At 40.2% G+C, this 24,651-nt stretch overlaps 1 protein-coding gene and 1 non-coding gene across 2 annotated transcripts; both read right to left on the bottom strand.

Annotated features, from left to right (window-relative positions):
* Window positions 1-206: 206 nt before the first annotated feature.
* pdgfba (platelet derived growth factor subunit Ba) lies at window positions 207-19,489 on the bottom strand. Its single transcript, XM_086082436.1, has 7 exons — window positions 18,792-19,489; window positions 9,913-10,015; window positions 8,107-8,169; window positions 7,810-8,006; window positions 5,626-6,475; window positions 2,726-2,861; window positions 207-782 (listed from the first exon to the last, which is right to left on the bottom strand). The coding sequence occupies exons 1-6, from the start codon at window positions 18,861-18,863 to the stop codon at window positions 2,740-2,742; spliced, it is 1,407 nt and encodes a 468-aa protein (XP_085938562.1). The 5' UTR covers window positions 18,864-19,489; the 3' UTR covers window positions 207-782; window positions 2,726-2,739.
* Window positions 19,490-24,445: 4,956 nt separating this feature from the next.
* Window positions 24,446-24,517, bottom strand: trnac-gca (transfer RNA cysteine (anticodon GCA)). Its single transcript has one exon. It is a non-coding gene; the product is annotated as a tRNA-Cys (tRNA).
* Between the last annotated feature and the right edge of the window lie 134 nt (window positions 24,518-24,651).

Genomic DNA, 24,651 nt, shown 5'->3' with positions numbered 1-24,651 from the left:
CTTTTTCTTCCAAATAGATATTACATATGATTGACAGTACTTTTGTACTTGAGTATTTACTTCTACTTAAGTACAGTATGAGTACGTTTGGCACCTGTCTCACACAAGTACACACACTAAATGACATGGTTACTCTCACACAAACGCACACACTTTCTCTCACTCTCATACACACAAATATAACATAACATCTGTTGAGCTTTTTTTATTTTCTATGAAAAATAACATTCATTACAGTTACAGTGTACAACCAACAGTTCCTTTGACTTGAAACAGCAACAATAATAATATTCAAAATAATAATAATTACACTTGAGAACCAAAGGACTTTGTTGTCCTCCATTTTGTTTTGAAATAAGTTAAGAAATAAAAAGTTGCTGAAAGTGTTTACACATATATGTTGTCGGGCTATGAACTATGTCTCATAGCGTCTCTTTGTAAAGCAACGTCTTTAAGACCGCTTTGAATATGATGCTGTGCGTTGGTCCAACGTGAGCCAATTAGACGTCACCAAAAAGTTGCAGAAAGTGAAGCGACCGTGAAGAGTCCGTCCAGTGTTTAGTGTGACACAGTTCCTCCGCCATCAAGGAGTTCTTAAGATTGCACTTTTTCTTTTTTTTTCATTTCGTCCATTGATGTCCACAACGTCAGTTGTGTGTCCAGTGTATCCATTGTTTATCCAGTGTGTATCCGGTCCCGCACTAGTAGTATCCAGTGTGTCCATGCACCCTTTGGAGATGGTTCCCCGCACTCCAAAGCCTTTGGTTTGCTTCAACAAATCCCTTTAAGGAAAAGAGAAGTTTGTTATTACCTCCTCCAAGGAAGCTTTTGTGTTTGTTTGTTAATAACGTCCTGTCTACACTTTTTTCTTTCTTCTTTTTTTGCTTTAAGTGGGCTGGTATGAAGCGGTACGGAATACCAGCCAAGGTTATTTAGGTTAACGTAAAAACAAACGGGAAGAAAGAAATCGTTAAAAAAAATAAAATTAAAAGGAAAATGCTTAAAAAAAATCTAACTTACTGAAACTGCATTTTATGTTTACAAAACTAACTAAGACTAACTATAATTATAGCAAAAATTTCCTTTGTTTTAGTCTTTGGTAATTAATTTAATGCATTTATTTTAAATTATTCATTTAACTCAGCCAAAATGCAATGCTAGGTAAGAAATGTGTTTTTTTGTTTTTTTTTGTTTTACATGGTGTTTAAATATCGCGCACAAGTAATACATATTTTTTTTAACTAAAACTAATACCGAAACTAACTAAAACGAAGCATTTTTTTAAATAACTAAAACTAATAAAAAACTAACAGAACCACCCTGAAAACGAATTAAATTTAACTACGTTAAAAAAACAAAACGAAGTAAAAACGAACTAAAATAAAAATTCCAAAATTATTATAACCCTGATACCAGCACTTCTCTCTCTCTCTAAAGAAAAAAAAGAGGTAACAGTTTATTTGGTGAGTGTCATCATTTAGACATGTCAAGGAAGCTGCAAACACAACCAACACAAAAGCTAACTTCAAAAATAAAAGCTTGCCAAATAAAACATTAATCATGTTTCCATCCAAATTGTCGAATTTTTAAGCAAATTTACTGAAAATGCGCAAAACAGACATGCTACTTATGCCCATTTCTATCTGTTCTTTTTTTTTTTTGCGAAAATTGAGAGTGGACTCCGCCGCTGTAGGTGGCGGTATATACCATAGAGATGTAATCCACCAGTAATTTAAAAGAAGAAGAAGAAGACCAGGAAGTGACTGTGCCACGCAATGACGACGTATGAGTTTTCCTTTGTAATTCTTGATAAACCGTAGCGTTTCTTTTCTGTCTTCCATCTAAAATAACATTCATATTCACTTCTTTCATTAATTTCAAAAATATTTCAGTTTCGTCCCCCCCCCAAACATACCTTACTTTATCGTCCGACATTGCTTTGTGACTACAAATATTCGTGTGATGTAATATCTGATCAAAACGTGCGACGTGTATCCGGTCTTTCCAGCTGTTATTCGCAAAACCTGCTTCCATAAGCCAAAATTCACATTTTTCTTTTTTTAGATTTGCTTCAAAGTCCACCCCCTCTTAGTGTAAAAACTTTTTTTGCAAATTTTGGGCCCTTTTTTTGAATTTCTAGCATTTCCATTTAGTTTTATTTTCGCATTTCTTGAAAATTCATATAAAAATGGATGGATGGAAACCCAACTATTGACACTTTATTAGAATTTTTGTTGCCATTTAATAGTTGCTACCAACGTCAGGGCAATGCCACCCAGAAATCCTATTCAATCGCTAATTTAGGACGCAAAAAAAACCGCAAGTCATTGACGCCATCATTGTATGATACGGCACATTTCGGCGTTAGCGATTAGCATAAACATTGACGTCTCATGAGACATTCAAATGCAGTCGGATATTTCACATTCAAGATAGAAAAAAATATGTATTATTTATTTATGTATTAATTAACTTATAATGATTTGCAACAGTCAAATAAGGGGAGTACCGGCATAAAATATATATATATTTTTTTTACGTAAAACACTGTATATTAGCGACAATGCAGGTAATGGAGATGTAAAATTCTGATATATATTTTTTTTTTAATGTTTTGCATGCAGTCTAATCGAGTCAATCAGTTGTGATTTCCATTCAATAAATGGTTATTTATTCATCATAAATATATCTTCAGCTATCTATGCTAGGACAGTCGAGCGCTCACCTGCACGTGCACCTCTACATGATCATGTCCCTCATGGCTGCCTTGCTGATCCGCTTGCGGTGTTTCCTCCTGCGGCGGGGGGACGCCGGCCTGAAAGGAGTCTGGCGGTTGGAGGGCGGGGCCGCCGTCGCGAGCTCTGTGGAGGGTAAGGGTCAATCATATTAGAGAGGCGGAAATCATTTATTATGGCTGAAAATAAATCGTTTTTCTTTCTTAATCCTGTTTAGGTCAGAAGGTAAACGACACCTACAGTCAATTCAAGGCCAGTTGTGAACGGGTCATTGAGTGGGAATCGATCCCAGATCAGCTAAATATATATATATATAAAGTCAGCTCCTGTATGTGAACCACTACACTACCAATTGCTACGACACAAAATGCAGCCCCAAAAAAAAAAAAAATTTGAGGAAAGTCGAACAATCGTGCTATTTTTAGGATTCTATTCCAGCTAAGCTAAGCTGCAGTCCGCAAAATGAACCACTACACATAGCTACAGCTCGAAAATCAACAAAATCAAAGAGAGAACCAGAAAGTTAAACAAGCTTGTACTGACTTTCAGTCAACTGCAGTTGTAAACAGGGTCACCAACTGAGAATTGATCTCACACCAGATACATAATTTAGCTATGCGAACCACTAAACAACACGTAGGGCAGAACATTTCTGCTCAATTTCTTTTCAATGGGCATTTTAACTGAGGAAATTCAGGAATAAAAAAAAAAATTGCTGTTCCATTTAATCCATCTAGCTTGGGTGTAACAGAAAAGCGTGATGCTAAAGATTTGTGAATGTGGACGTTCCTAATCTAACTGAGTCCATTTTTGCACAACATCGAGTTGTTTGAAGCAAGCTAACGTAATGCTAACATACAACGAGAAAGTCCATAGGCACCCGGGCTAACAATTAGCGTCTATGGGACGGTGTTGTTACCCCTCAAGCAAGCAAAGACAGCGACATGTAGTCAGATGATGAATACTCACAGGCAGACATTCTTGATCCTCTACAAAGAAAATAAGAAAATAATATTACTGCCGTACTGAGAAAGTTGAGAGAGAAGCTGAGTCTCCAATATAGAAATCCTGTATGTCTGTCATTGTACAGTTTCATTCTTTTTAATTCAATTTCATTGTGTCGTTACTGTTTTTATGGAGTATAATATTATAGGATGCTTTTCTTTTTCCGTTAAAAAGTATACCACCACGAAACTGGAATATTTTTGTAAAACACATTTCGGAACTTAATTGTGAGATATATTAATGGGTTTGAATTCCTGAAATCATTTTTGAAAAATGAATAGTTCCCATTTAAAGCTTTTGGTTTGGATTCTTCCACAAACGTTTTCCCCCTTTGCCGCCTTAGCCACAATACAAAAGATAAACTGTTACAATAATGTTCTCGCGAGGGGACCGGATGCACATTTGTAGTCGCAACATTTTCATTTTGTGTCCAAGCTCCCATCAAGGACAAACACTGTGACTGTGCAATTTTCACAGGGGCTTTAACTACTCCCAAGGTTACCTGCTGACCTTGGAGCTCGCAGCTTTGAGTCATTGAGTTCTCTGGGGGGTGCGGGAAGAATAGCAGGACACACGCGGCCTTGTTCATCGCTGTGCAACTTCCCGCTCCTTGTTACCCATCGTGAATTGTGTGCAGCAGCCAAAATGGACACACATTTTCTCTTACTTTGGAATCTGCGTCATACTAATCTGGACCCAAAAGGAATCTAAATTAATTTGACCTGTGAACTTTTGAATGCAAAACTAATATATTTTGCACAACTGTCTGCTCTCTAACAATCTTCGTTGTCCTGGTCCAACTAGAATTCATATTTTGACATCATGGGGCGGCGTGGCTCGCAACCCAGAGGTTGCGGGTTCTATCCCATGCGATTGTGAACATGTCGAAGTATCCTTGAGCAAGATACTGAACCCCCAGTTGCTCCTGATGCTGCGTCATCAGTCGGTGAAGGAGTCGTCGAAAGTAAAGTGCTTTGATTTTCTGGTAATTTTCTGGTAATTTTCTGGTAATTTTCTGGTAATTTTCTGGTAATTTTCTGGTAATTTTCTGGTAATTTTCTGAATTTTCCACCTTGTAACCGTGGAAAAGTGCTATATAAATTTAGACGAAGTGCAAATTCTGTAGAAATTGCGTTGGAATGCTGAGAGCTGAATTCTTATGAAGTACATTGAAAGATAAATTATGTAAAAATGACAAAGTATTAATAGTGAAATAATTTGACAATGATTAGTATTCAATATTGCATTTGTACGAAAGAGTTGCCCAAGCAGGGTTTGAACCGAGGTCTGACCTAACTTGTCAATAGCCTTGCTTATGGCATATTCATATTGAAAAAAGGTATCAATGCTGAATGGGGGACACGTGATTTTAATCAATTCTGTGAAATTATAATGCATTTTCTGATATGATAGCCAGTAATAACAATAATGATCAGTTGTATGTATGGAAGTGGGCGTGGAAAGTGTGACTTAGAAAAAGTTCAATGTCAGTCCCATTGAAAATGAATAGGAAAAAGAATCAGACGATAAATACCCCGGAAGGCGTGAATTTTTGAAGCAAGTTGAAATTTGAACGGTGTAAATCGGAAGTATTATGTGGTTGTTTCACGGCAAAAAATTGCGGGGAATAAAAATCACAATAACATATGTGGGGATGCTTCAGTACCATTTACCATGGGAGCAAGATGGATACCTAACAGCATTGCGAGGCTTTAAACAGAAAGTGGCCACTCAGAGAGACGGACAGAGACGCTGGAGTAGTCACAGAAAGCACAGAAGCGGCCTTTCTTAAAGCTAATTGTAGCTAGCTGTGTCCCTTTTCCACAGGATGCTAACAACTGGCTCGTCACAGCTCGACAACAACAAAACTTGATGTAATCTTTACCTGGTTTTGGTCTTTGCTGAGGATGAAGAGGATGAAGATGAGTGGGCCGGTCTAGCTCCCCCTGAACCACCTCCAGAACTTTCTGCCTCCTCTCCTCTTCTGTGAGCTGGCCTCCACCATTGGCCTGTGCCAAGTCCTTAGCCTCGCCCCGATTGGCCGACTCATTGTCCTTCCTCCCACTCCCCGTTAGTCGGTTCGCTTGCGTCCTCGGGTGTGCCGGCGTCGCCTCCATGTTGGGCTGGCCGGTCACAGAGTCTTTGGGGTTGGTGGAACTGTGCAAAACAGGGGTGGGGCTTTGTTCTGATCGGAGCGACGGGGTCGGGTCAGGGAGGGAGGTACCGTCCGATTGGGCGGCATTGAGTCGATATTGCGTCCTAAGATTCCGATCGTCAGAATCTCTGTCGTCGTAGCTTTGACGATGCAATTCACCGCCTTCCTCGCGACTTCCCTCGTGTCCGCTCCCCTGGCCAACCTGCGGCGGGTTTCCCATTCTGCCATGCTCGGCCCGTGAGTCCGACGGCCAGCTGTGCACCCTGGGCTGCGTATAGTGCACCAACTGCGTGTATCCCCCTTGCCGCCACTGCCTCGACGCCGGCTCCTGCTCCTCGCTGTTGTAGAGCTGCTGGTTGCGCTTCAGGTCATCGTTGCGGTGGAGGTCAGCCTTGGAACCGTGGGGTTTAGGCGGGGCGGGGTGGGCCGCCCGCGGGAGAGGCGGTTGAGGGTGGGACGGCGGGGTAAGCGCCGGCGGATTGGGCGAGGAAGGCTGGCACCTGCACGCCAGGTGGTCCTCCACCGAGATGATGGCTTTTTCATAGTGGGGCTTCATGTTGATGTACTGGATCTTTATCACCTGCACACACACACACACACAAACTCGTGAGAATGTGTTGTGCAAGTCACATTGGCATGAAGACATTTCCAGACAAGCTAATAACGCTTGGGAAATGTGGTGGCTTCCTGCCAGAACTGAAATTTTCAGGCGTCATTTTCCAACATGTTTTAAAATTGACATCATGCATGCGGACTTTGTTTTCTATGCTGGCAAATGCGGACCCCTTTATTGGTGTGTCACACACGACTGAACTAATTGTTACTAGCGTACGTCTACCCGATACCTCTCGTCTACGGTCATGCCTAATGTCAAGCTTAGCGTCAGAAAAACTGCCAGCCTGGAGCTAACAAAATGCGCCCGCGGCATCTGTTCGCGTCCTATCTTGTTTGTATAATCTGAGCAAAAATGAGAGTGTAAAAATGTCAAGGAAGCCTTTGGTGAGTTGGTTCCACCTGTTTGCATTCACACTGAGCCAACGTCCACAGTACTGTTCAACAAAGGCTCCAAGGTCTATCAACACCAGAAGTCCATTTGACTGTGGCAGATCTTGCCAACAAGGAGTCCGAAGAAAGTCAAAGGGAACATAACGTAAAGTTGTTGTCAAGACCAAACCAACCAAGACATTATCGAGACTGGGGAGTATCAAGGCAAGACTAGGACTAGGACAAGGCCAAGACTTGCGGAGGTCAAGACCGAGACAAGACCAAAACCTTTGGAGGCTGAGACCTGTCCAAGACCGAGACAGGGACCCTTAAAAAGTGATCTCGGGACCAATCTTTAGAACTGCAACGCTACCATAACGACATGCCAAAGGGCAATCTTGTGTATTAGGGGCAGCAGTGCCTCTACAGTTTTAGAACCCCGTAAAAAAAATATCACTTTAGGCCCCACTACTTCTTTCTTCTTATCCAAGGTCCTTAAAATCCTTATCAGTCCCCTTGATTGGGTTTTAGGGTTAGGTCCAGAGGTAGAAAATCCAGGACCTGCAAGTAAAAACCCTGGACTTTCTGAACCTGGATTTGCAAACACACACTAGCGAAGTCCAGGTAGTGCTCTGTTTGTCTTTGAAGACCTTTCATCTCTCATCTGAGTAGGCTTCATCAGTTCACGCAGCAGTCCTAAGCCTAAATCCTAAGCCAACGGGTCCACGGTATTAAGCAGAACATGGTCAGGTCTTAAAGACTATTGAGCGCTTTTTACACTGCACTCATTCAGCGTGAAAAGTCTGCGTGCCCTGGTGTGCCCATATTCAGAACTAGTGACGTAGCGGCCTCCCAGGAAGACTTTTGCTGCTCCACACTAAGTGCAGTGTGAAAAAAAGCGGCTTTAGTGGGCGGCCATTGTGGTTTTACCTGCAGGTATCTACTGGAGGTGACGGTGGGGACGCACTGCAACAGTCTGGTGTTGCAGCAGCCCGAACATCGCTGCACCTCCACACAGGGCGGCCACAGCATGAAGTTGGCGTTGCGACGGTCCAGCATGGACCTGGTCACCTCCATCACCTCGGTCCGGACTCTGCACACCGCCTGCTGGGCGATCTCAAACTCCACTAAGGTTGGCGGGGGCGGGGGGGGGAATGGAGACATGCTTTTAGTCAAGAATTGCAAATAGAAAATTCAATGTAGTAGAATTAGGCAAGTGGAGCCTACCGATGCTTCTGATGTGTCGTCCGTGCGTTTGGTTTGTGGGAATGCTGGGATCATCTTCTTCCTCTAAAAGGTAGAGAGAAGAAAACATATTTTTTAACCCGTGTTTGAAACGTAGCCTATAATCAACATGAAAACCAGGAACATAAAGCTTCTCGGAAATGTTCTTATAACCTTTACTGTTAGCGTGCTCGTTTAGGATTTTCTTTCTTAGGTTTTGAGACAACGCTCTTCTTTGCTTCCTCTGGTGTCTGTTTGGTGTCGTACACACAATGTCACAAAATAGAACAGTGACGACGTGTCGGCCAACTGACTGATTACAAGTTTGAAGACACCAATCATGCTAATTTGAGGACACAATTTAATGGATGGCAAACTGCAGTCCTCGAGAGTCCTGTAGGTTTTAGAGGTTTCCCTACTCCAACTGCAGCTGATTCCAATTAACAGGATCGTTATCAGGCTTATGCAGAGCTTGCTGATGAGCTGATCATGAATCAGCTGTGTTGAAGAATGGAAATATCCAAGACCTGGTGTAAGGGTACTATCATTTTTGTCCAGGCCTGTTTTATTTTTTATTTTTTTATGTGTTTAAAGGGAGGGTCCATAGTTTTCACTCAGAAATAAACACTTCATTCTCAATCAACACCTCTGGGCCCATAAGAGGGACGTTTCTGGGCGGAAAGTCAATGTTTACCCCTCCACCCAATCACAGAGCAGGGGGGGCGTGTCGCTGAAGGCAGACACAATGTTGATGAGAAGAGTGGGGGGTTGAGTCCGTTTTGAATTGTTTGTTTACGAACACAAATGGTCAAAACTTAAGACCCCACCTTTAACCACCATTCAAAAACAACGGCTGATTTTTATCGGTTGTTTTTCAAATTTTATTTTTTTAATCAGTTTGTAACTTCCAAGTGAAATGCATCACTTTTATAAGCGCGTTTTTCGCAAAAGTCATTGTTTACTGCAAAAGGAAGGATTTTTTTTTTTTTTTTATCCTCCCATTTTAACAATTAGGCTATTTCCTGCTGCAATTCGTCCCGGAGCTGTCAAAAAACTGTTGGGGGAGTTATGAGCCGTTAAATATAGCATGCATGTGTGCGCGCGCGCGCGCGCTCACACATACCGTCATTTCATATTTTGCCCCTCGGCTTTAATTATAACCCTGAATGTGCAAAAGAGCGAGGTTATCTCGGGATCTTTTCTTTTTTTTCCCTTGTTGTATTGTTCTTAATGAACAACTTGATGCGCTTCCAATTATTCTCAGAAGTTGTTTTCATCTTCTGTGCCATTATCCAAGTTTTGCATGACTGATTCCTTTCTTCTTCTTTTCATTTCATTTGCTTAATTGCGTTAAAGTTGGAGCTTGTCGGCGTCCTCGCATGCCAGCACGGGTTCGGCTTCTTTTGTAGCCCAGCTGTAGAAAACGTTTCAACAATGCATAAAAGTGGACCGAGTTTTGGAGTGGGAAATATATTCTTTCCCATTAAAAGCGTAATTAAACATTAATAATAAATTATTCTTTAAATGGGCCATTTCCGGACTCGTTAAGGCGGCAAAAGTGACTCATCTTGTCCTGTTTGTGTGCATACGAATTGTCTCCATCCTTGCTGTTATGTCACGATCAAAGGATCAGCTTTTTAATAAATGCATGCGTGACTTCATTTTCATAGTCTGTGGCAACCCCCCCCCCCCCCCCCCCCGACATTCATCAAGGTCACAGATACTCTGGTGACGGCTTCATTCTTGCCTCCGCTGGCAGCTGTAACCCATTTAACGCTTGCCTCCTCCGCGTCGGTCTTTGCTGATTACCTATTGCGCCCGCCTCGTGCTGCAGCAGTAGCTTCAGGTCGTCCACGGAGGAGACGGGAGAGTTCCTCACCAGGTCGACCAGCGACGCAGGGAGCGGATCGCCCTGCGCACACACACACACACAGACAAACAAAAAGCACGCATTGTCATCTAGTGTGTTGTTTTAGAATGATGTCGTGTGGTCTTAATAATGATGCATTCTTGCAGAGATAATATTTGTACAACTAATGCGAGTTGTCTTCTTGACAAAAACTTTCGAATGTGTCGAAGTGAGAGGTTAATTGGCTGCCCTCAAGCACGCCATTTGAGTATCTTAGTGCAGGATGGAGTGCAGCACTATTATAATTAGCTTGGAAAACAGCCTGACCTTGTGAGAATCTAGTATGATTTTTTGTTTTTGTTGTTATGAATGGTGGTGCTGTTAATTAGTGGAAAACTATTATATTTGCTGTTTTCATTTCATTTTATTCATTAAATATAATATTTTGTATTTATGTATATATTTGATTTTTTTGTATATATTTATATGATTTTATTCATTTATGATTTTATATTTTTTTCATTTATTGATTAAATTATTTTTATTATTTTTTTAATATAAAAGTATTATCCACCACTAACTGCCCCCAGGCGAAATGCTTAATTACTATATGTACCAGAAAATGAATAATGAGTTACCGATAAGAAGGTCAATGCAAATTTTAAAAAAAAAACAAAAAAAACTAATTGTCTCTTTTTTTTTCTTTTTTCTTTTTTACATGTTTATGTTTTCGGGATGAAACTGAATGCAAGCATCCTAAAAATGTAAGAAATGTAAAAGAAAAGAAAAAAAATGGACATAAGTGTTTTTCACATCGCAGCGACGATATGCAAATGCGTATATGCTCTTCGTGTCATGCCAACACATGCTCTAGTTTCACTTCCTCCCGAACAGGAAACAGTGAGGATGATTGATGTGTACGCTGTCACTCTCTCCTCTTCTGTTTGGCCGCAAACTTCCAACCTTCTCAGCACAACCCCTAAACGGTATATTCACTCGAGCGCTAATACAAGAGCTGTATCACACTTTACATCCTCTTTTGGCCATTTACAGAACTCTGGCCTTGGGATTTTATAGCGGCACGATTGGACTTTCACCATTCCGTTGCAAGTTTGGAGTCCATTCAGAAAAACATGCACTCCATCCAGAAGAGATCTCAAGGAGGATGAGACCCGGCGCTAAAATAAAGTGAAGTGAGAGAGAGGATTGCTCACAGTTGGTGCTACTGTTTTGGCTAGCAACAGTGAGTTCAAATGGGTTCACCACAAAACTCTTTGACAAAAGCATCTATGAGCTGGAGAAAAAAAAAAAAGTTATGGAATATTTGTTCATTCATTCATGACTAAGTGGGACACTGGGTTTATGAAATTGACGAGCACTATTTCATGACGTCGTCGGCCCGCTGCACACACGCGAGAAAGAAATGTTTACACAGCTGCAGGGGAGGAATTCTTCAATTCAGAATTGATAAGTCGCTTGTTTGTCGTGCTTTTGTGGAAAGGTGATAAGAGCGGTATTCAGCGGGGCTTAGCAGGGTTTTTCGGAAGCTCATTCATGGGCGAAGCGCACGCTGATTGTATTGTTACTCAACCTGGGCCAAAGTGGCATTTTTACGGCATAATCGGAGCTGCAAATGAGGTTTGTACGAGCCACACGAATGATCTGAATGCTGAATGTTTTGCTTGTGAACATTTCAACAGATAAGCATTCAAGTGATCAAACCTCCTGTTTTCTTTCTTTATTATCCATTTAAGTGCATGAAATAATTGTTAAGTTGATTTATTGTCACTAATAGAAGGAAAAGAAGAATATGAGGAAAATAAACATGGTTTTCATCTATTTGATTAAATAATTGGTTCATTAATTATAATTGAATTAGTAGATAATCAGATGAAAATATGTGTAAATCAAACATCTTCACACATTTAATATTTTGATTTACTTATTGAATAGTTGGCTAGGTAATTATATTCGATTAACTGTAATGAAATTACAAAATTAAAATGTTTGGAAATGGAATTTAAATGTATTTTAGTTATTTTTAATTTCCTCTACCAATAATCTAGCCAATCAAAATCGGTTCATTCAAATGTATGTAGTTACTGTATTGTATAAACCATATTTCTCATTAAATAATTGGTTAATTGATTATTTTTAAATTATCCGGTAAAAAGGGAAGTAAACGTGTACATTTTAAAGCATACAATGTTTAATTATTTAAAATTTAATAATGTACATTTAAATAAATATTTTATTGAATGATTACTTAATTTACATTTAAATTACATATAATTATAATATATATAATAATTAAATAATAACTGCTAAATAAGACAGAATCGTTATGAATGCTATAGTTACAACAAACTATTTTATATGAACGCACCATTTTTAACCTCATTTCAAGAAAATTAGTGAATGAAAATTTACTGAATGTATTTTATAAATTAAATGATCCATTTATCTTATAGTAAAATAAGCAATTGCACATTATAATAAATACTAAATTACAAAATAATAGCATAAAACTTATACTGTAAGTAAAATGAACAATTTCACAGTTTATTTAATGAATTAAATAATTGTGTATTATATTTAAATAAATTATAAATAAAAAAATACTAAAGGGAAGGAATCATTAAATTTCACATTAATAAAACTATGTCATATGCAAATATGACTTCTTTTTTCTGCATTAACGATATTGTTGAGTCTTCCACAGGAATCAGATCAGATCCGCCAACCAATCAGAATCAAGCAATCCCAGTGGTCTGCTCTTGCAGCGTCTTCACATGTTTAAGATGCGACGCCACAAAACAAAAGTCCACATTGTGCCGCTCAAAGCGCCTTAGTACCGCCACACTGTGTGAAGGATGTCGTTGTCGGTCCGACTGGCCGCCCCGTCTCCGACGCTTTCACATTAGCGGACACAAGCCTCCATTGTTACACGTTGACACCGTCCGTACATCCTTCCATCCGTTTTCTGGACGGCTCTTCCTGCTCACGGCTGAGGGGAAGCTGAAGTCTGGCCCTGCTGACTTACAGTACGTCAGCTATAGATCCAAAAAAAATTACATTCAAGTACTCTGTCTTCATTTATGGTGCGCTTCAGACTTCGGCCATCACAAAATCAGTTGGGAGCAAAAAAACGATTCTCACCAAGCTAGCTAGCGTAAGTATGGATTATCATCAACCCGTAGTTATGCTAGTTATCGCAGCATACACGGTTATCATCAACACGTAGTTATGCTAGTTAACGTAGCATCCGCGGTTATCATAAACCCGCAGCTCTGCTGGTTATCACAGCGTATATTACATTATCATCAATCAACCCATAGTTATGCTAAATGTTACAGCATACACGGTTATCATCAACACATAACTATGCTAGATATTACAACATACGTGGTTATCATCAAGCCATAGTTATACTATCTATCTCAGCATACACGGTATCCTTAACGGTAACCCGTAGTTATGCTAGTTATCGCAGCAAAGGCTACCATATCTGGCTATCATCAACTTAGCTATGCTAGTTTGCACATGTTGACAATTTGCTTCACCAAAGTTAAGAATGACGTCGTAACGTAGCATTTGCGGTTATCATAAACCCACAACAACACATAATTATGCTAGATATTACAGCATCACGGTATCCTTAACGGTAACCCGTAGTTATGCTAGTTATCGCAGCATAGGCTACCGTATCTGGCTATCATCAACTTAGCTATGCTAGTTTGCACATGTTGACAATATGCTTCACCATAGTTAAAAACCAAAGTCAGTTATATCCATCCACAAAACAATTTTCAAAAATGATTAAATTATGTTTCATTTGCATCCTCTCGATGATGTTTCTGCCCCAGCTAGATTTGACCTTCTCGTCGTGTCTGTCTGCTGCAAGGGTAGGCAGCAGCCTAGGACACCTGGATGACTTTCACAAGTAACTGGCTGACCTAGTTAAGTAAACACACGCACGCACACAAAAAACGAAAAACAACTTTGCTTTCCGCCCAATTTATCCGGAAATCCTCCGACAAACGTAACATTAAAGTAGCACAGCCACACCATGCCTAAACAGGCATGAATAAAATAGTCGCTCCTGAATGAAGGGAAGCAGCAATTAAGTGGACAAGTGGAGCTAATAATACACCTCTGGCCCCGCTTAATGAACCAGTTTGGATGCCGGGCAAGTTACTTATTTGCGCACTACAACTCAAATATTGTCGTTATCCTTTTCTGAGGGACCTTTTCCTCTGTGTTGTTTTGACTATTTCATAGTTTATACAGTGTTCACACACACACACAGTGTGCAGTGGGCCTCCCGGTACAGGAAGCCTGGAAGGCACAGAGATCTTATGGAATGTTTGTGGAGAAAGGTGAGGTGTAATGGAATGTAATTATGGGGCCGGTTGGCGGTGCTTACATACTCACACACAATTTCTATCATGGAGAATAAATATCGTTGATTTAATATGAGGGTAAAATCAAATGTTCTCAACCTCTGTTTCCATGAGTGTCATATTGAGCAGATTAAGATTAAGCCTGGGGAGTTAATCAGCATTTAATCGATTATTATCTACTATGGGTCAAACTGTACTTTTAGTGAGACGCAGTGGAATTGCCAGGCCTATTTTGCAGGCATTGAAAACTCCCTAAAATGTTCTTAAAGACAGTCGAATGTCGATGTAAATATGAAACAAGTGTATTGAATTATGGCGCAAAAGCTGGTTTTCACCATGTCAGATTTTTTTTGCCGTGGCTAAAACGCAACCAAGAACGCACTTGGGCATTCGACGCGAGTCACCTCCACTATATAAGAACATGTGTTTCCCAGTGATGTAGCGAAGCGAACAGCATGAGTCCCATCTCCTCCACTACATAATTTCCACCGTACGTGCAGCTAGTTAGCTAAGCTAACACCCTGAAACGGCATCTTCCCTGGATGATACAATTTACAGAGCAGCTTGTTGCGGTGACGTAAAATCTGAAGTGAGGTGTTGACGCCACGGATAAGCCTAACAGCAGCCGTGGTAGCCTGTTAGCTTACAAGCTAGCTAGCGGCTATCATCTCTCGTTGTGGTGTGTCAAGACCCGTAATGTCCTGATGGGAAATATTCCAGCCACGATAGGCAGTAAACATTTATTTTCGCTACTCAAATATTTAGGGATGTGTTGATATAAGAAAGTTGCTTTGGCAGGTTTGTTAAAACCCTCTTCACTGTGGCATGACAAATATAGAAGACATTTATTTTCACTTTACGGTGACTTAAAGCTCCCCTAAATAATTAGGTATTTTGTTTTTATAAACCCATGCGGATCATTATCCACACTGTTTCAGTGTTGAGTGTGCTAGCTTAATAGGCTAAAGGCCCTGGCTGTCAACACACTGACCAGCGCGGCTTTTAAGATGTATGGTGGTGTGGTTTATGCTAACTGAGATATGTTACATATATTCACTGTAAACTTTTTTATATATTTTTTTACACAGTATTGTATCATTGTTTAATTTCTACAAAATAAAATAAAGTTCCCTTTGCTAGCTAATTTTGTACTGGCATGCTACGTTTGATCACATCCTATGTGGGGGCTGAGGCCCCCCATCCATCCCGGCCATAAAATATAGTGACACCCCTGCTAATTGATCTTCATACATTTAATTTTATTTCCTTTTTTTGTCTGCAAGTGGTATTTTTAAAACCTCTAAAGTAGACTAAAATCTAATACAATTTCAAATTCCTCTTCCAACAGCAATGACATGCAACATGAATCATTCATGATTCATTATGAAACATCAGAACTTCAATTAATTGAAAAAAAAAAACATAATTATCCAGCTGATACACCAACGTAGATCAACTAAATTGCCTGTTTCATCCTAATTGCCCCAGAGCGCAATGAGAAAATTAGCATACGAGAAATTAGCATGTGGCAGCTATGCCCGTTTGAATGACTAAGTGATGGAAACAAGAAAAACACAATTTTCAGGATTGTAGGAGTTACACTTTTTACTATTATGTATACTTTTTCAATTGAAATGTTCTGTATTCAACACAAAATGCATATTTTTAAGTTTGATGACAGTTGCCACACAACAGCTGCAACTTGCCACATTTTCGTTCTCCCAATGTCCTTGCACCAAAGTGGGCTTAAAAAATCAAATACTCTTACGAGCCTTTGCGCTTTTTCTGACACGCAACACAACCACAAGCACATATGTCCGTCAACACACGCGCAGCTGGACATGCGCGCAGATGCGCACGCACACACACAAAGTCGGTGAAATCCCTGGCAGATTAGTAGTTGTTCTTATGTAAAATGGATCAGCGGCCGCCAATCACCCGAGCTCAACCTCAGGGGACAATAGTGAGAGGGCAACCTGTTCAAAAGTGCATTTATGTGCATGTGTGTGTGTGTGTGTGAGGTCAGTATTAAACTTTACTGCATGCTATTAGCCGAAATTGGATGGATGGATGGATAGATAGATAGATGGATGGATGGATGGATGGATGATGGATGGATGTGGTGGGTGGATGGATGGATGATAGATGGATGGATGTGGTGGGTGGATGGATGGATGAATGGATGATGGATGGATGGAGGATGGATAGATAGATGGATGGATGTATGGATGGATGGATGATGGATGGATGTGGTGGGTGGATGGATGATGGATGTGGTGGGTGGGTGGATGGATGGATGGATGGATGGATAGATAGATAGATAGATAGATAGATAGATAGATAGATAGATAGATAGATAGATAGATAGATAGATAGATAGATAGATAGATAGATAGATAGATAGATAGATAGATGGATGGATGGATGTGGTTGGTGGATGGATGGATGGATGTGGTGGGTGGGTGGATGGATGATGGATTGATGTGGTGGATGGATGGATGGATGTGGTGGGTGGATGGATGGATGGATGGATGATGGATGGATGGAGGATGGATAGATAGATGGATGGATGTATGGATGGATGGATGATGGATGGATGTGGTGGGTGGATGGATGATGGATGTGGTGGGTGGGTGGATGGATGGATGGATGGATGGATAGATAGATAGATAGATAGATGGATGGATGGATGTGGTGGGTGGATGGATGGATGGATGTGGTGGGTGGGTGGATGGATGATGGATTGATGTGGTGGATGGATGGATGGATGTGGTGGGTGGATGGATGGATGGATGGATGATGGATGGATGTGGTGGGTGGATGGATGATGGATGGATGAATGGATGTGGTGGGTGGATGGATGGATGATAGATAGATAGATGGATGGATGTGGTGGGTGGATGGATGGATGTGGTGGGTGGGTGGATGGATGATGGATGGATGTGGTGGATGGATGGATGGATGTGGTGGGTGGCTGGATGGATGGATGGATGTGGTGGGTGGATGGATGGATGTGGTGGATGGATGGATGGATGATGGATGGATGTGGTGGGTGGGTAGATGGAGGGATGTGGTGGATAGATAGATAGATAGATAGATAAATAGATAGATAGATAGATAGATAGATAGATAGATAGATAGATAGATAAATAGATAGATAGATAGATAGATAGATAGATAGATAGATAGATAGATAGATAGATAGATAGATAGATAGATAGATAGATAGATAGATAGATAGATAGATAGATAGATAGATAGATAGATAGATAGATAGATTCATTCATTCATTCATTCATTCATTCGTTCATACAGACAAACGAAGAGTCACCTCTACTCACAATGTAAACATGTCTATTATGTGTTAGTATCAAGCTAGCAGTTCATTTATAAGGCAAATGATTTGGTTGATTTAAATACACAACAGCTTGAAGCCTCTTTTATTTCAGAATTGCTCACTATCTACAACACTGATGATTGTTGTTGAGCTCTCGTTTCGCTAAAAAAAAAATCTAACCTGACTTCAAAAAATCTGCCAAGCGATGGCTCTTGAGACACGCTGCATTACGACTTCCTTAGGGCAGCAGAGTCAGCCGGATAACATGACACAAGAAGCCCGGATTCAAACCACCAACCTTAACCTCAGAATTGTGAGGTGGATGTGCTAAGCACTCAACCGCCGTAACACACGCTTGCTTCCTCCCACACTCCAAAAACATACAAGGCTCTAAATGATCCATAAGTGAACGGTTTTGCGTGTATTCATGCCTTGTGATTGGCTGGCGACCAGTCCAGGGTGCTCGCCCAGTATGGAAAATGCATCCTTAACCATCCTTTCCCTCTCTGTAGGCACATCACAGACTTCTGTGTACAATTAGGCTATTTACGCTCCAAATACTTCTCTTAACTCATGATGGGAAATAATACAGTACAAATACTTTATGACTGTATTTACGTAGATTTTTTTCAGGTATAGCCTTCATTTTACTTATACTTTTATTTGTATACTTCAACACAACAAATTGTATCCTTCCTTTTTCAAGATAGTTTTGTTACTTCCTGCTTAAAATCTTTGAATGATTGACTGAAATCGCAGGTATAAGGCAGAACAGAGTCAGGGAAGCAAGATATTCCCCATTCATGATGTTTTTGGCAAGAGTGATTATGGCGACTTGCAACCAGTTAATGCTGTTTTTTTTGTGTGTTTTTTTGTTGTTGTGCCAAGTTATCAAAACAGGTTTTGTATAAATGACAGTAAAAAAATAATTTTTAATTTTCCAAAACATAATTTAGTCTGTATTTTACTTTTCCTGGAGTTACTCGTACTTTTACTCGTCTTTCATTATTATTATTATTATTATTATTATCATCATCATCATCATCATCATCATCTTCATCTAATTGACACGGGTACCCGTATCCCGATCTGCTCTTACCTCAGCACTGCCGAGGCTCAGGCGCGCCCCCGAGAGCGCGGCCAGGAGCAGCAGCGGGAGCCACGACCTCATGTTGCCGCCCAGCCAGAGGTGCCGCCAGCGACCGGCTGGGCATTGAGCACCTCGGCGTCCACTCTCACCGCCGAGCCCCCGGCTTTCCCCCTTCCGCTTGATGTGACGGATTCCAAGTATATGTTGCAACCTGTGACAGCTTCGCAGTAATAAAGAATGACTCACAGTCAGGCTAGACGTGTGAGTCTGGCCATGGTCGGGCAGGTGCGTGCTCGGTGAGTTGCGGTGCACCGATGAGGATGACGGGGGAGCGAGAAGAAACGAGTCCCCCCCCCCCAAAAAAAAAAATCCACGCGCGTCCGAGTGCGTCAAATACGCACACGTTGCACTTTAAACGCCACCAAAATCAGAGCTTCCTATTTGAAGTGGCAGTCCGCTCGAATCAAGTCCAGACTGGCCAAATATCCGTGCGTAAAAGTTGCGCGCGTCGTGCGTAAAATCTCTGGGAAGTCAGCGGTCTTCCCTCTTGTTCTCGCAGCAGCTCATCCACGGCGAGCGTGCGTGTACGTGTGAGGGGAGTGTGTGGTAGCTAACGGCGCAGACGTGTTTTTCTCTGCGTCAACGTCACGGTCACGTCCTTCTCGCTCCTGCGCGCGTCTCCTCGCTGACTGCGTCTTAAAAAGCTCCGAGCGTCTTTTAACCCCCGCTACCTTCTCTGCTCAAGTTCATTGCGTCAATATGCGCAAACGCCTGAAGGAAACGTAGCGATTTTCTTTTCAAAATAAAACCCATACATAAGCTTCATCCGGCGTGTATTCAGTGATTACATTTATTTTGAAAGGTACTGTTGAGAAGCGTCTATTTCCACATTTCTAGCTTTACGTCACTTACATTTTCCTCAAGGGTCTTTTTTAAGGGCAGGGCTTATCGCGGCTTCTTGAAGGAGTGTTCATATTTATATTTAACATTAAAATCACACAGCAACGCAATTTCTAATATAAATAGTACGAATGAGTTAATGGGGCCTCACGTAATAGGGAAAAAAGGAATAAACACAAGAATAAAGTTGTATAGACTGCAAAACAGTACTAATTTTTCATTCAACATTGCGAGGAAAATATTATTAAGTGAATGAAGACATCATTTTATGATAATAATAATAAGAAGAAGGTATGTCCCACTATATGAGCAAATGGTTGTTTTTAATGTATTTAAAAAAAAAAGTGCTGTATAATCCAAATTTTGATTAAAATTGTATGTGGAAAAATGCTGTATTCTAATTTCTGAACTTACAAGGAAAACAGCAATTTTATAAATTTTATAATTAGGTTCTGATATTTATTTATTTATAAGTCATAATTTTATAAATATAGAGTTGTAATATAGAAAAATGCATGTTATTTTTTGCGATAAAATCAGAAGATTTTAAATTTTTACACAGGCATATTTTACAAGAAAATTGGAAAAATGTCATATCAACCGCTTAACATTAGTCCTTATTTCTCCTCATTTGTCATTTGTAATGTGCCGTTCTCCGAGACAAAACAACACACAAAAGTCAAGACAAATTCTTAGTTTACCAAAGTGGCCTAAAGACTGTTTTCCAGGAAGCTCACAGTCTCGTTTCAAAGTCATGGCAGTGCGGGTCACCGCCGAGGTCAAGGTTCATGGTGAATTCTTCCGCTTCGCTAATGCAGAACGGAGGAAGCAGGCCTCCCTGTGCGGCTATTCCTGGATGACACAAACACACACTAGCTGTGTTTATCAGCTGGAGTAAATGCTAACCTTTGACCTCGGCGTGCACGTGCAGTAAGCGTAGTGAGTGACAGTTTGAACGCATATCAGATTTACACACCCTCTCTACATACAACATTGCAGTTTGAAATGACTACAAATTACAAACAATAAGAATTAAAGCTGCCACAAGTGATGGATTTATTTGTGAATTCTTGAAAAGATCCACTTTGACACAATGTTCTGCCCACATTAGATAGCAACGGTTAAAAAATAAAAGCTTTGCAATTGTCAGCCATTTATACCCGCTTAAGGGGCTCATTTGATTGAATTCTCTCAAAGTACTTTGGTAAAGTTGGAAATTGCCCAAAGTGGCTGATTCAATTGAAAATGGCCGACTTCCTGTTCATTGTATTCGTGGGTCCCTGGGACTTTTTCCTTCGTCTTATTATCATAAATATGTCTGCCCAATTTCATTTTGATCAGTGAAACTGGTTTCGGGGCTTTTTAATTATCTTCTACTGAGTGATTTTTTTGTTTTTAAATGAGTTTTGTTCAAGACCGTCTTTTATAAGTTTAAAATGAAATTTTTAGACTGGGTTTGATTTTGTTTAAAAAATATATATATTTTTTTGTTTTGTTTTACTGAGTTTTAGTATTAGATTTAGTTTTTTTAATATATTGAGAGTCTGTTGAGTTCAAGATATATATATATATATATTTTAAAAAGGGCCACAAAGTATTATATAATAAGTAAATTACAATTCCCAAATGACTGCTCAATCTTATTTCTTCTGATCGGTTGTACAAGAATATTGAAATTAATACATTTTAAATAAACACCACAACTCATGTAAAAGTTCATTGACAAAGACGAAAACAAAGGACATATCATTATAATTACAGTGTATGTAAAATGTAGTTTCAGGCTAAAATGACTGACATCCCGAGTCTTTTTGGGCATGAATTCATGCGGCATTTTTATAGATCTAATTATGACAAACCTACAAACCAGTCAGAACTTACACAACGAATATTGCCACTTTGTGCTGGTCGAAGGAAAACCAATTTGTTCTCAAACACGAACAGGCTAAAACTGGTTTTCACGAGACCTGAGGCACCACATGTGTGACTGGGTGAGTGAACTTCAAGCAGGTCCAGACATTCAAGTTGTGAAGTCATCAAAAGGTCTCAGACAAGCCGCATTCAGTTTTAAGAGGCTCATATTGGCTTTGCTTATCAGCCCTTTGAAGGGCCACGTCAGGCACGCCACTCATTTTCTCTTTATTTGATTAACTGCTTTCACCTGTGTTCCCGCTCCCTCTCGCTAGCCCTTTCCTTTTTCATATCTTCGCATCTCCCGTCACCATCTTCCCATTCGTTCTTTCCACCAGCGAGTGTTAATTAACTTCCCGTCCGATAGCCTGATCTAATTAGCAATTACAGCGCATGTCTTTCCTCCTCGCCTTGCTGTCGTCTCTCGTCGACACAGAGGCGCTTGCAAAGTCCCCGGCGGAGTTCAAACTCAGGTCACAGACTTTTTACACACCTCTGCTGCTCTTTCCGCACTATATCGGGAAACTTCGCTCAGCACTTTATCACGAACAAGCACAGGTACATACAGTATTTGAAAGTGGTGGTTCCGAGCAAATGTTTGATTTTGACTTGGACAGTGAAAGACTCTCAAAACAACAAAATGGAGTTCAATTTAGTTCTTGCCAACTGGTTCCACAAAATTGGATTAAGCTTGTTAAACTCAAAAATAGCTAGTAATTTTAAACAAATTGTGTGATCATCAAACACATTTATAATGGATGAAATATTAAAGTATTTGCATAGTTATGCTGTACTCTTTATGAACAAAATAATTTTTTTTTTTTAAAAATAGAAGCTTAGTAGACAACCCTACCCCTTGTTTTAATATTTAAAAAAAAAAAAAGACAAAAATGAGCAATCTAAAAATAATAATAATAATAATAATAAAAAGAAGAGAGAAAAAAAAGAAAAATAATTATTAGAAAATGTATTAATTAAATGTTGAAAAAACTGGATTGTATTTCATTTAAGAAAAAATAATGTATACAATTCAGGCATAAGAAGAAATTTCTTACCCACAATATAAGTATATAGTCTTTCTCTTTTCTCAGTGTAATCGTGTGCCCACAATTTAGCAACCCGTTGATAACAAACAATAGGTAATGACTAAAACTTTGACTTGCATCCTTCTACCACACCATCATTTAGACATTCCAGATTATAATCAACGTTCAGAAGACACACTGTATGTAATCTACTGTAAAAAAAAATACTGACATCAAAGCGATTGAGGGAGTATTGAGTTAATCTGAGGCGTATGGGGAAGAAAAGGGAAGCAGGCAGACGATGCAGAGGGAAAAGAGAGGAAGGTCTGAATCACGACGTATTGTTGTGGGTTTTCCCAGCGTCAACAGCAAAGGAAGTGGAACGTTGTAGCTAATTATACAAACGGGCACAATGAGGTAGCAAATGTGGAGTCGGTGTGGAACATGGATGTCAGCGTAAGTGTGACCTGTTTAAAGATTGTACACAAGTGAAGTCATCGTTTTTTGTCTTGTGGTGGAGATGTTGCTTGTTACCACGACAACTTGGGCAACAGTCCCTATGAGCTAAAAGGTCGCAACATCCTATTGGTGTGTTCCAGCAAATACATTTGGACTATAGAGATCTGGAAAGGACAAGTCCAGATTTGAACTGGGACGACCGAGCTTTACCATCCTCACTGGAATGTAATTTTCATGACAAATATACCACTAAAGAAAGAAGCGCCTTTAAAAGTGAAATATTTTGTTGGTTCACTTTCTGCCAAAACACTTGAAGTGGGAACCCAGAATTAAACTCAGGACCTCTTGATTTGCAGTCAAATCCTCTACCACTGAGCTACACCCACCTCGCAAATCCTTAGATTTTCTTGACAAATGTGTCAACAAAGCAAGTCCCGACCAGAAAATTACTTGGAACTAGAGAAAACCAGTAAGTGGGTACCCATATTTGAGCTGGGGACCTCTAGATCTGCTGTGGAAAGAAGACCCTGTGAGCCAAAAGGTCACAAGAGCTTATGGGTTAATGTTGTGTTCTAGCTAAAGGTCTGGCAAGATTTGAACTGAGGACTGCTAAGTTTTACCAGTGAAACAAAACTTCCTTGATGGTTTAGGGGTTTCTGGCAAACGACTTGAAATTAAAGCAAACTTGGAAGTGGGCACCGGGAATTGAGATGGGGACCTTTTGATGCTCTACCCCCCTACGCATTTCTTAGAACTAGAAACAACTTGTAAGGGGGTAACTAAGCTGGAAGTAGCATATTGGTTGATTGGTGTGTTCTAGCAAATGATCTAGATTACAAAGATCTGACAAGGGGGGTCCTAGTTGGGCGCTGAGGACTGCTAAGTTTTACCAGTGAAATGAAATTTTCCATAACAAAAGTATCACTAAAAGAGGCAGCTAGTGCGAAAGTCACATATTTTTTGGGTGGATTTGGGGTTTCTGGCAAAAGACTTGAAAGTCTTGGAAGGACCCTCCCAGAATTGTGCTGGGGACCTCTTGATTTGCAGTCAAATACCCTGATATATACGCTATACCCCTTTCACGTGAATTAGAACTAGAGACAACTAAAAGCGTAACTATATTTGAGCTGGGTACCTTTGAATCTGTTGTGGAAAGAAGTCCCTGTGAACCAAAAGGTCACAACAGATTATTGATCGGTGTGTTCTAGTAAATGACTCTGGACTACAAACATCTTGCATAGGGGAGCCCAGATTTGAACCGATGACCATCAGGTTTTTCCGGTGAAATGGCATTTTCCATGACATGCTACTGCGGAAGTTAAATCTTTTGGTTTCTGGCAAAATACATGAAAGTAAGACCAACTTGGAAGGGGACACCCAGAATTGAGCTGGGGACCTCTTGATCTGCAGTCAAACGCTCTACCACTGAGCTACACCCCTACACATTTCTTGGAACTTGTAAGGGGGTAACTATTTGAGCTGGGTTCTAGAAAAGGTCAATAGCTTATTGGTCGATTGGTGTGTTCTAACAAATGACTGGACTACAAAGATCTGACAAGGGGGAGCCTAGGTTG

This window comes from Leptonotus elevatus, chromosome 8, assembly GCF_054856555.1.
Source record: "Leptonotus elevatus isolate MCC_2025b chromosome 8, RoL_Lele_1.0, whole genome shotgun sequence".
Classification (NCBI taxonomy): Eukaryota; Metazoa; Chordata; class Actinopteri; order Syngnathiformes; family Syngnathidae; genus Leptonotus; species Leptonotus elevatus.
The sequence above is the reverse complement of the archived record's forward strand: the minus strand, read 5'-3'. Positions and strand labels throughout refer to the sequence as shown.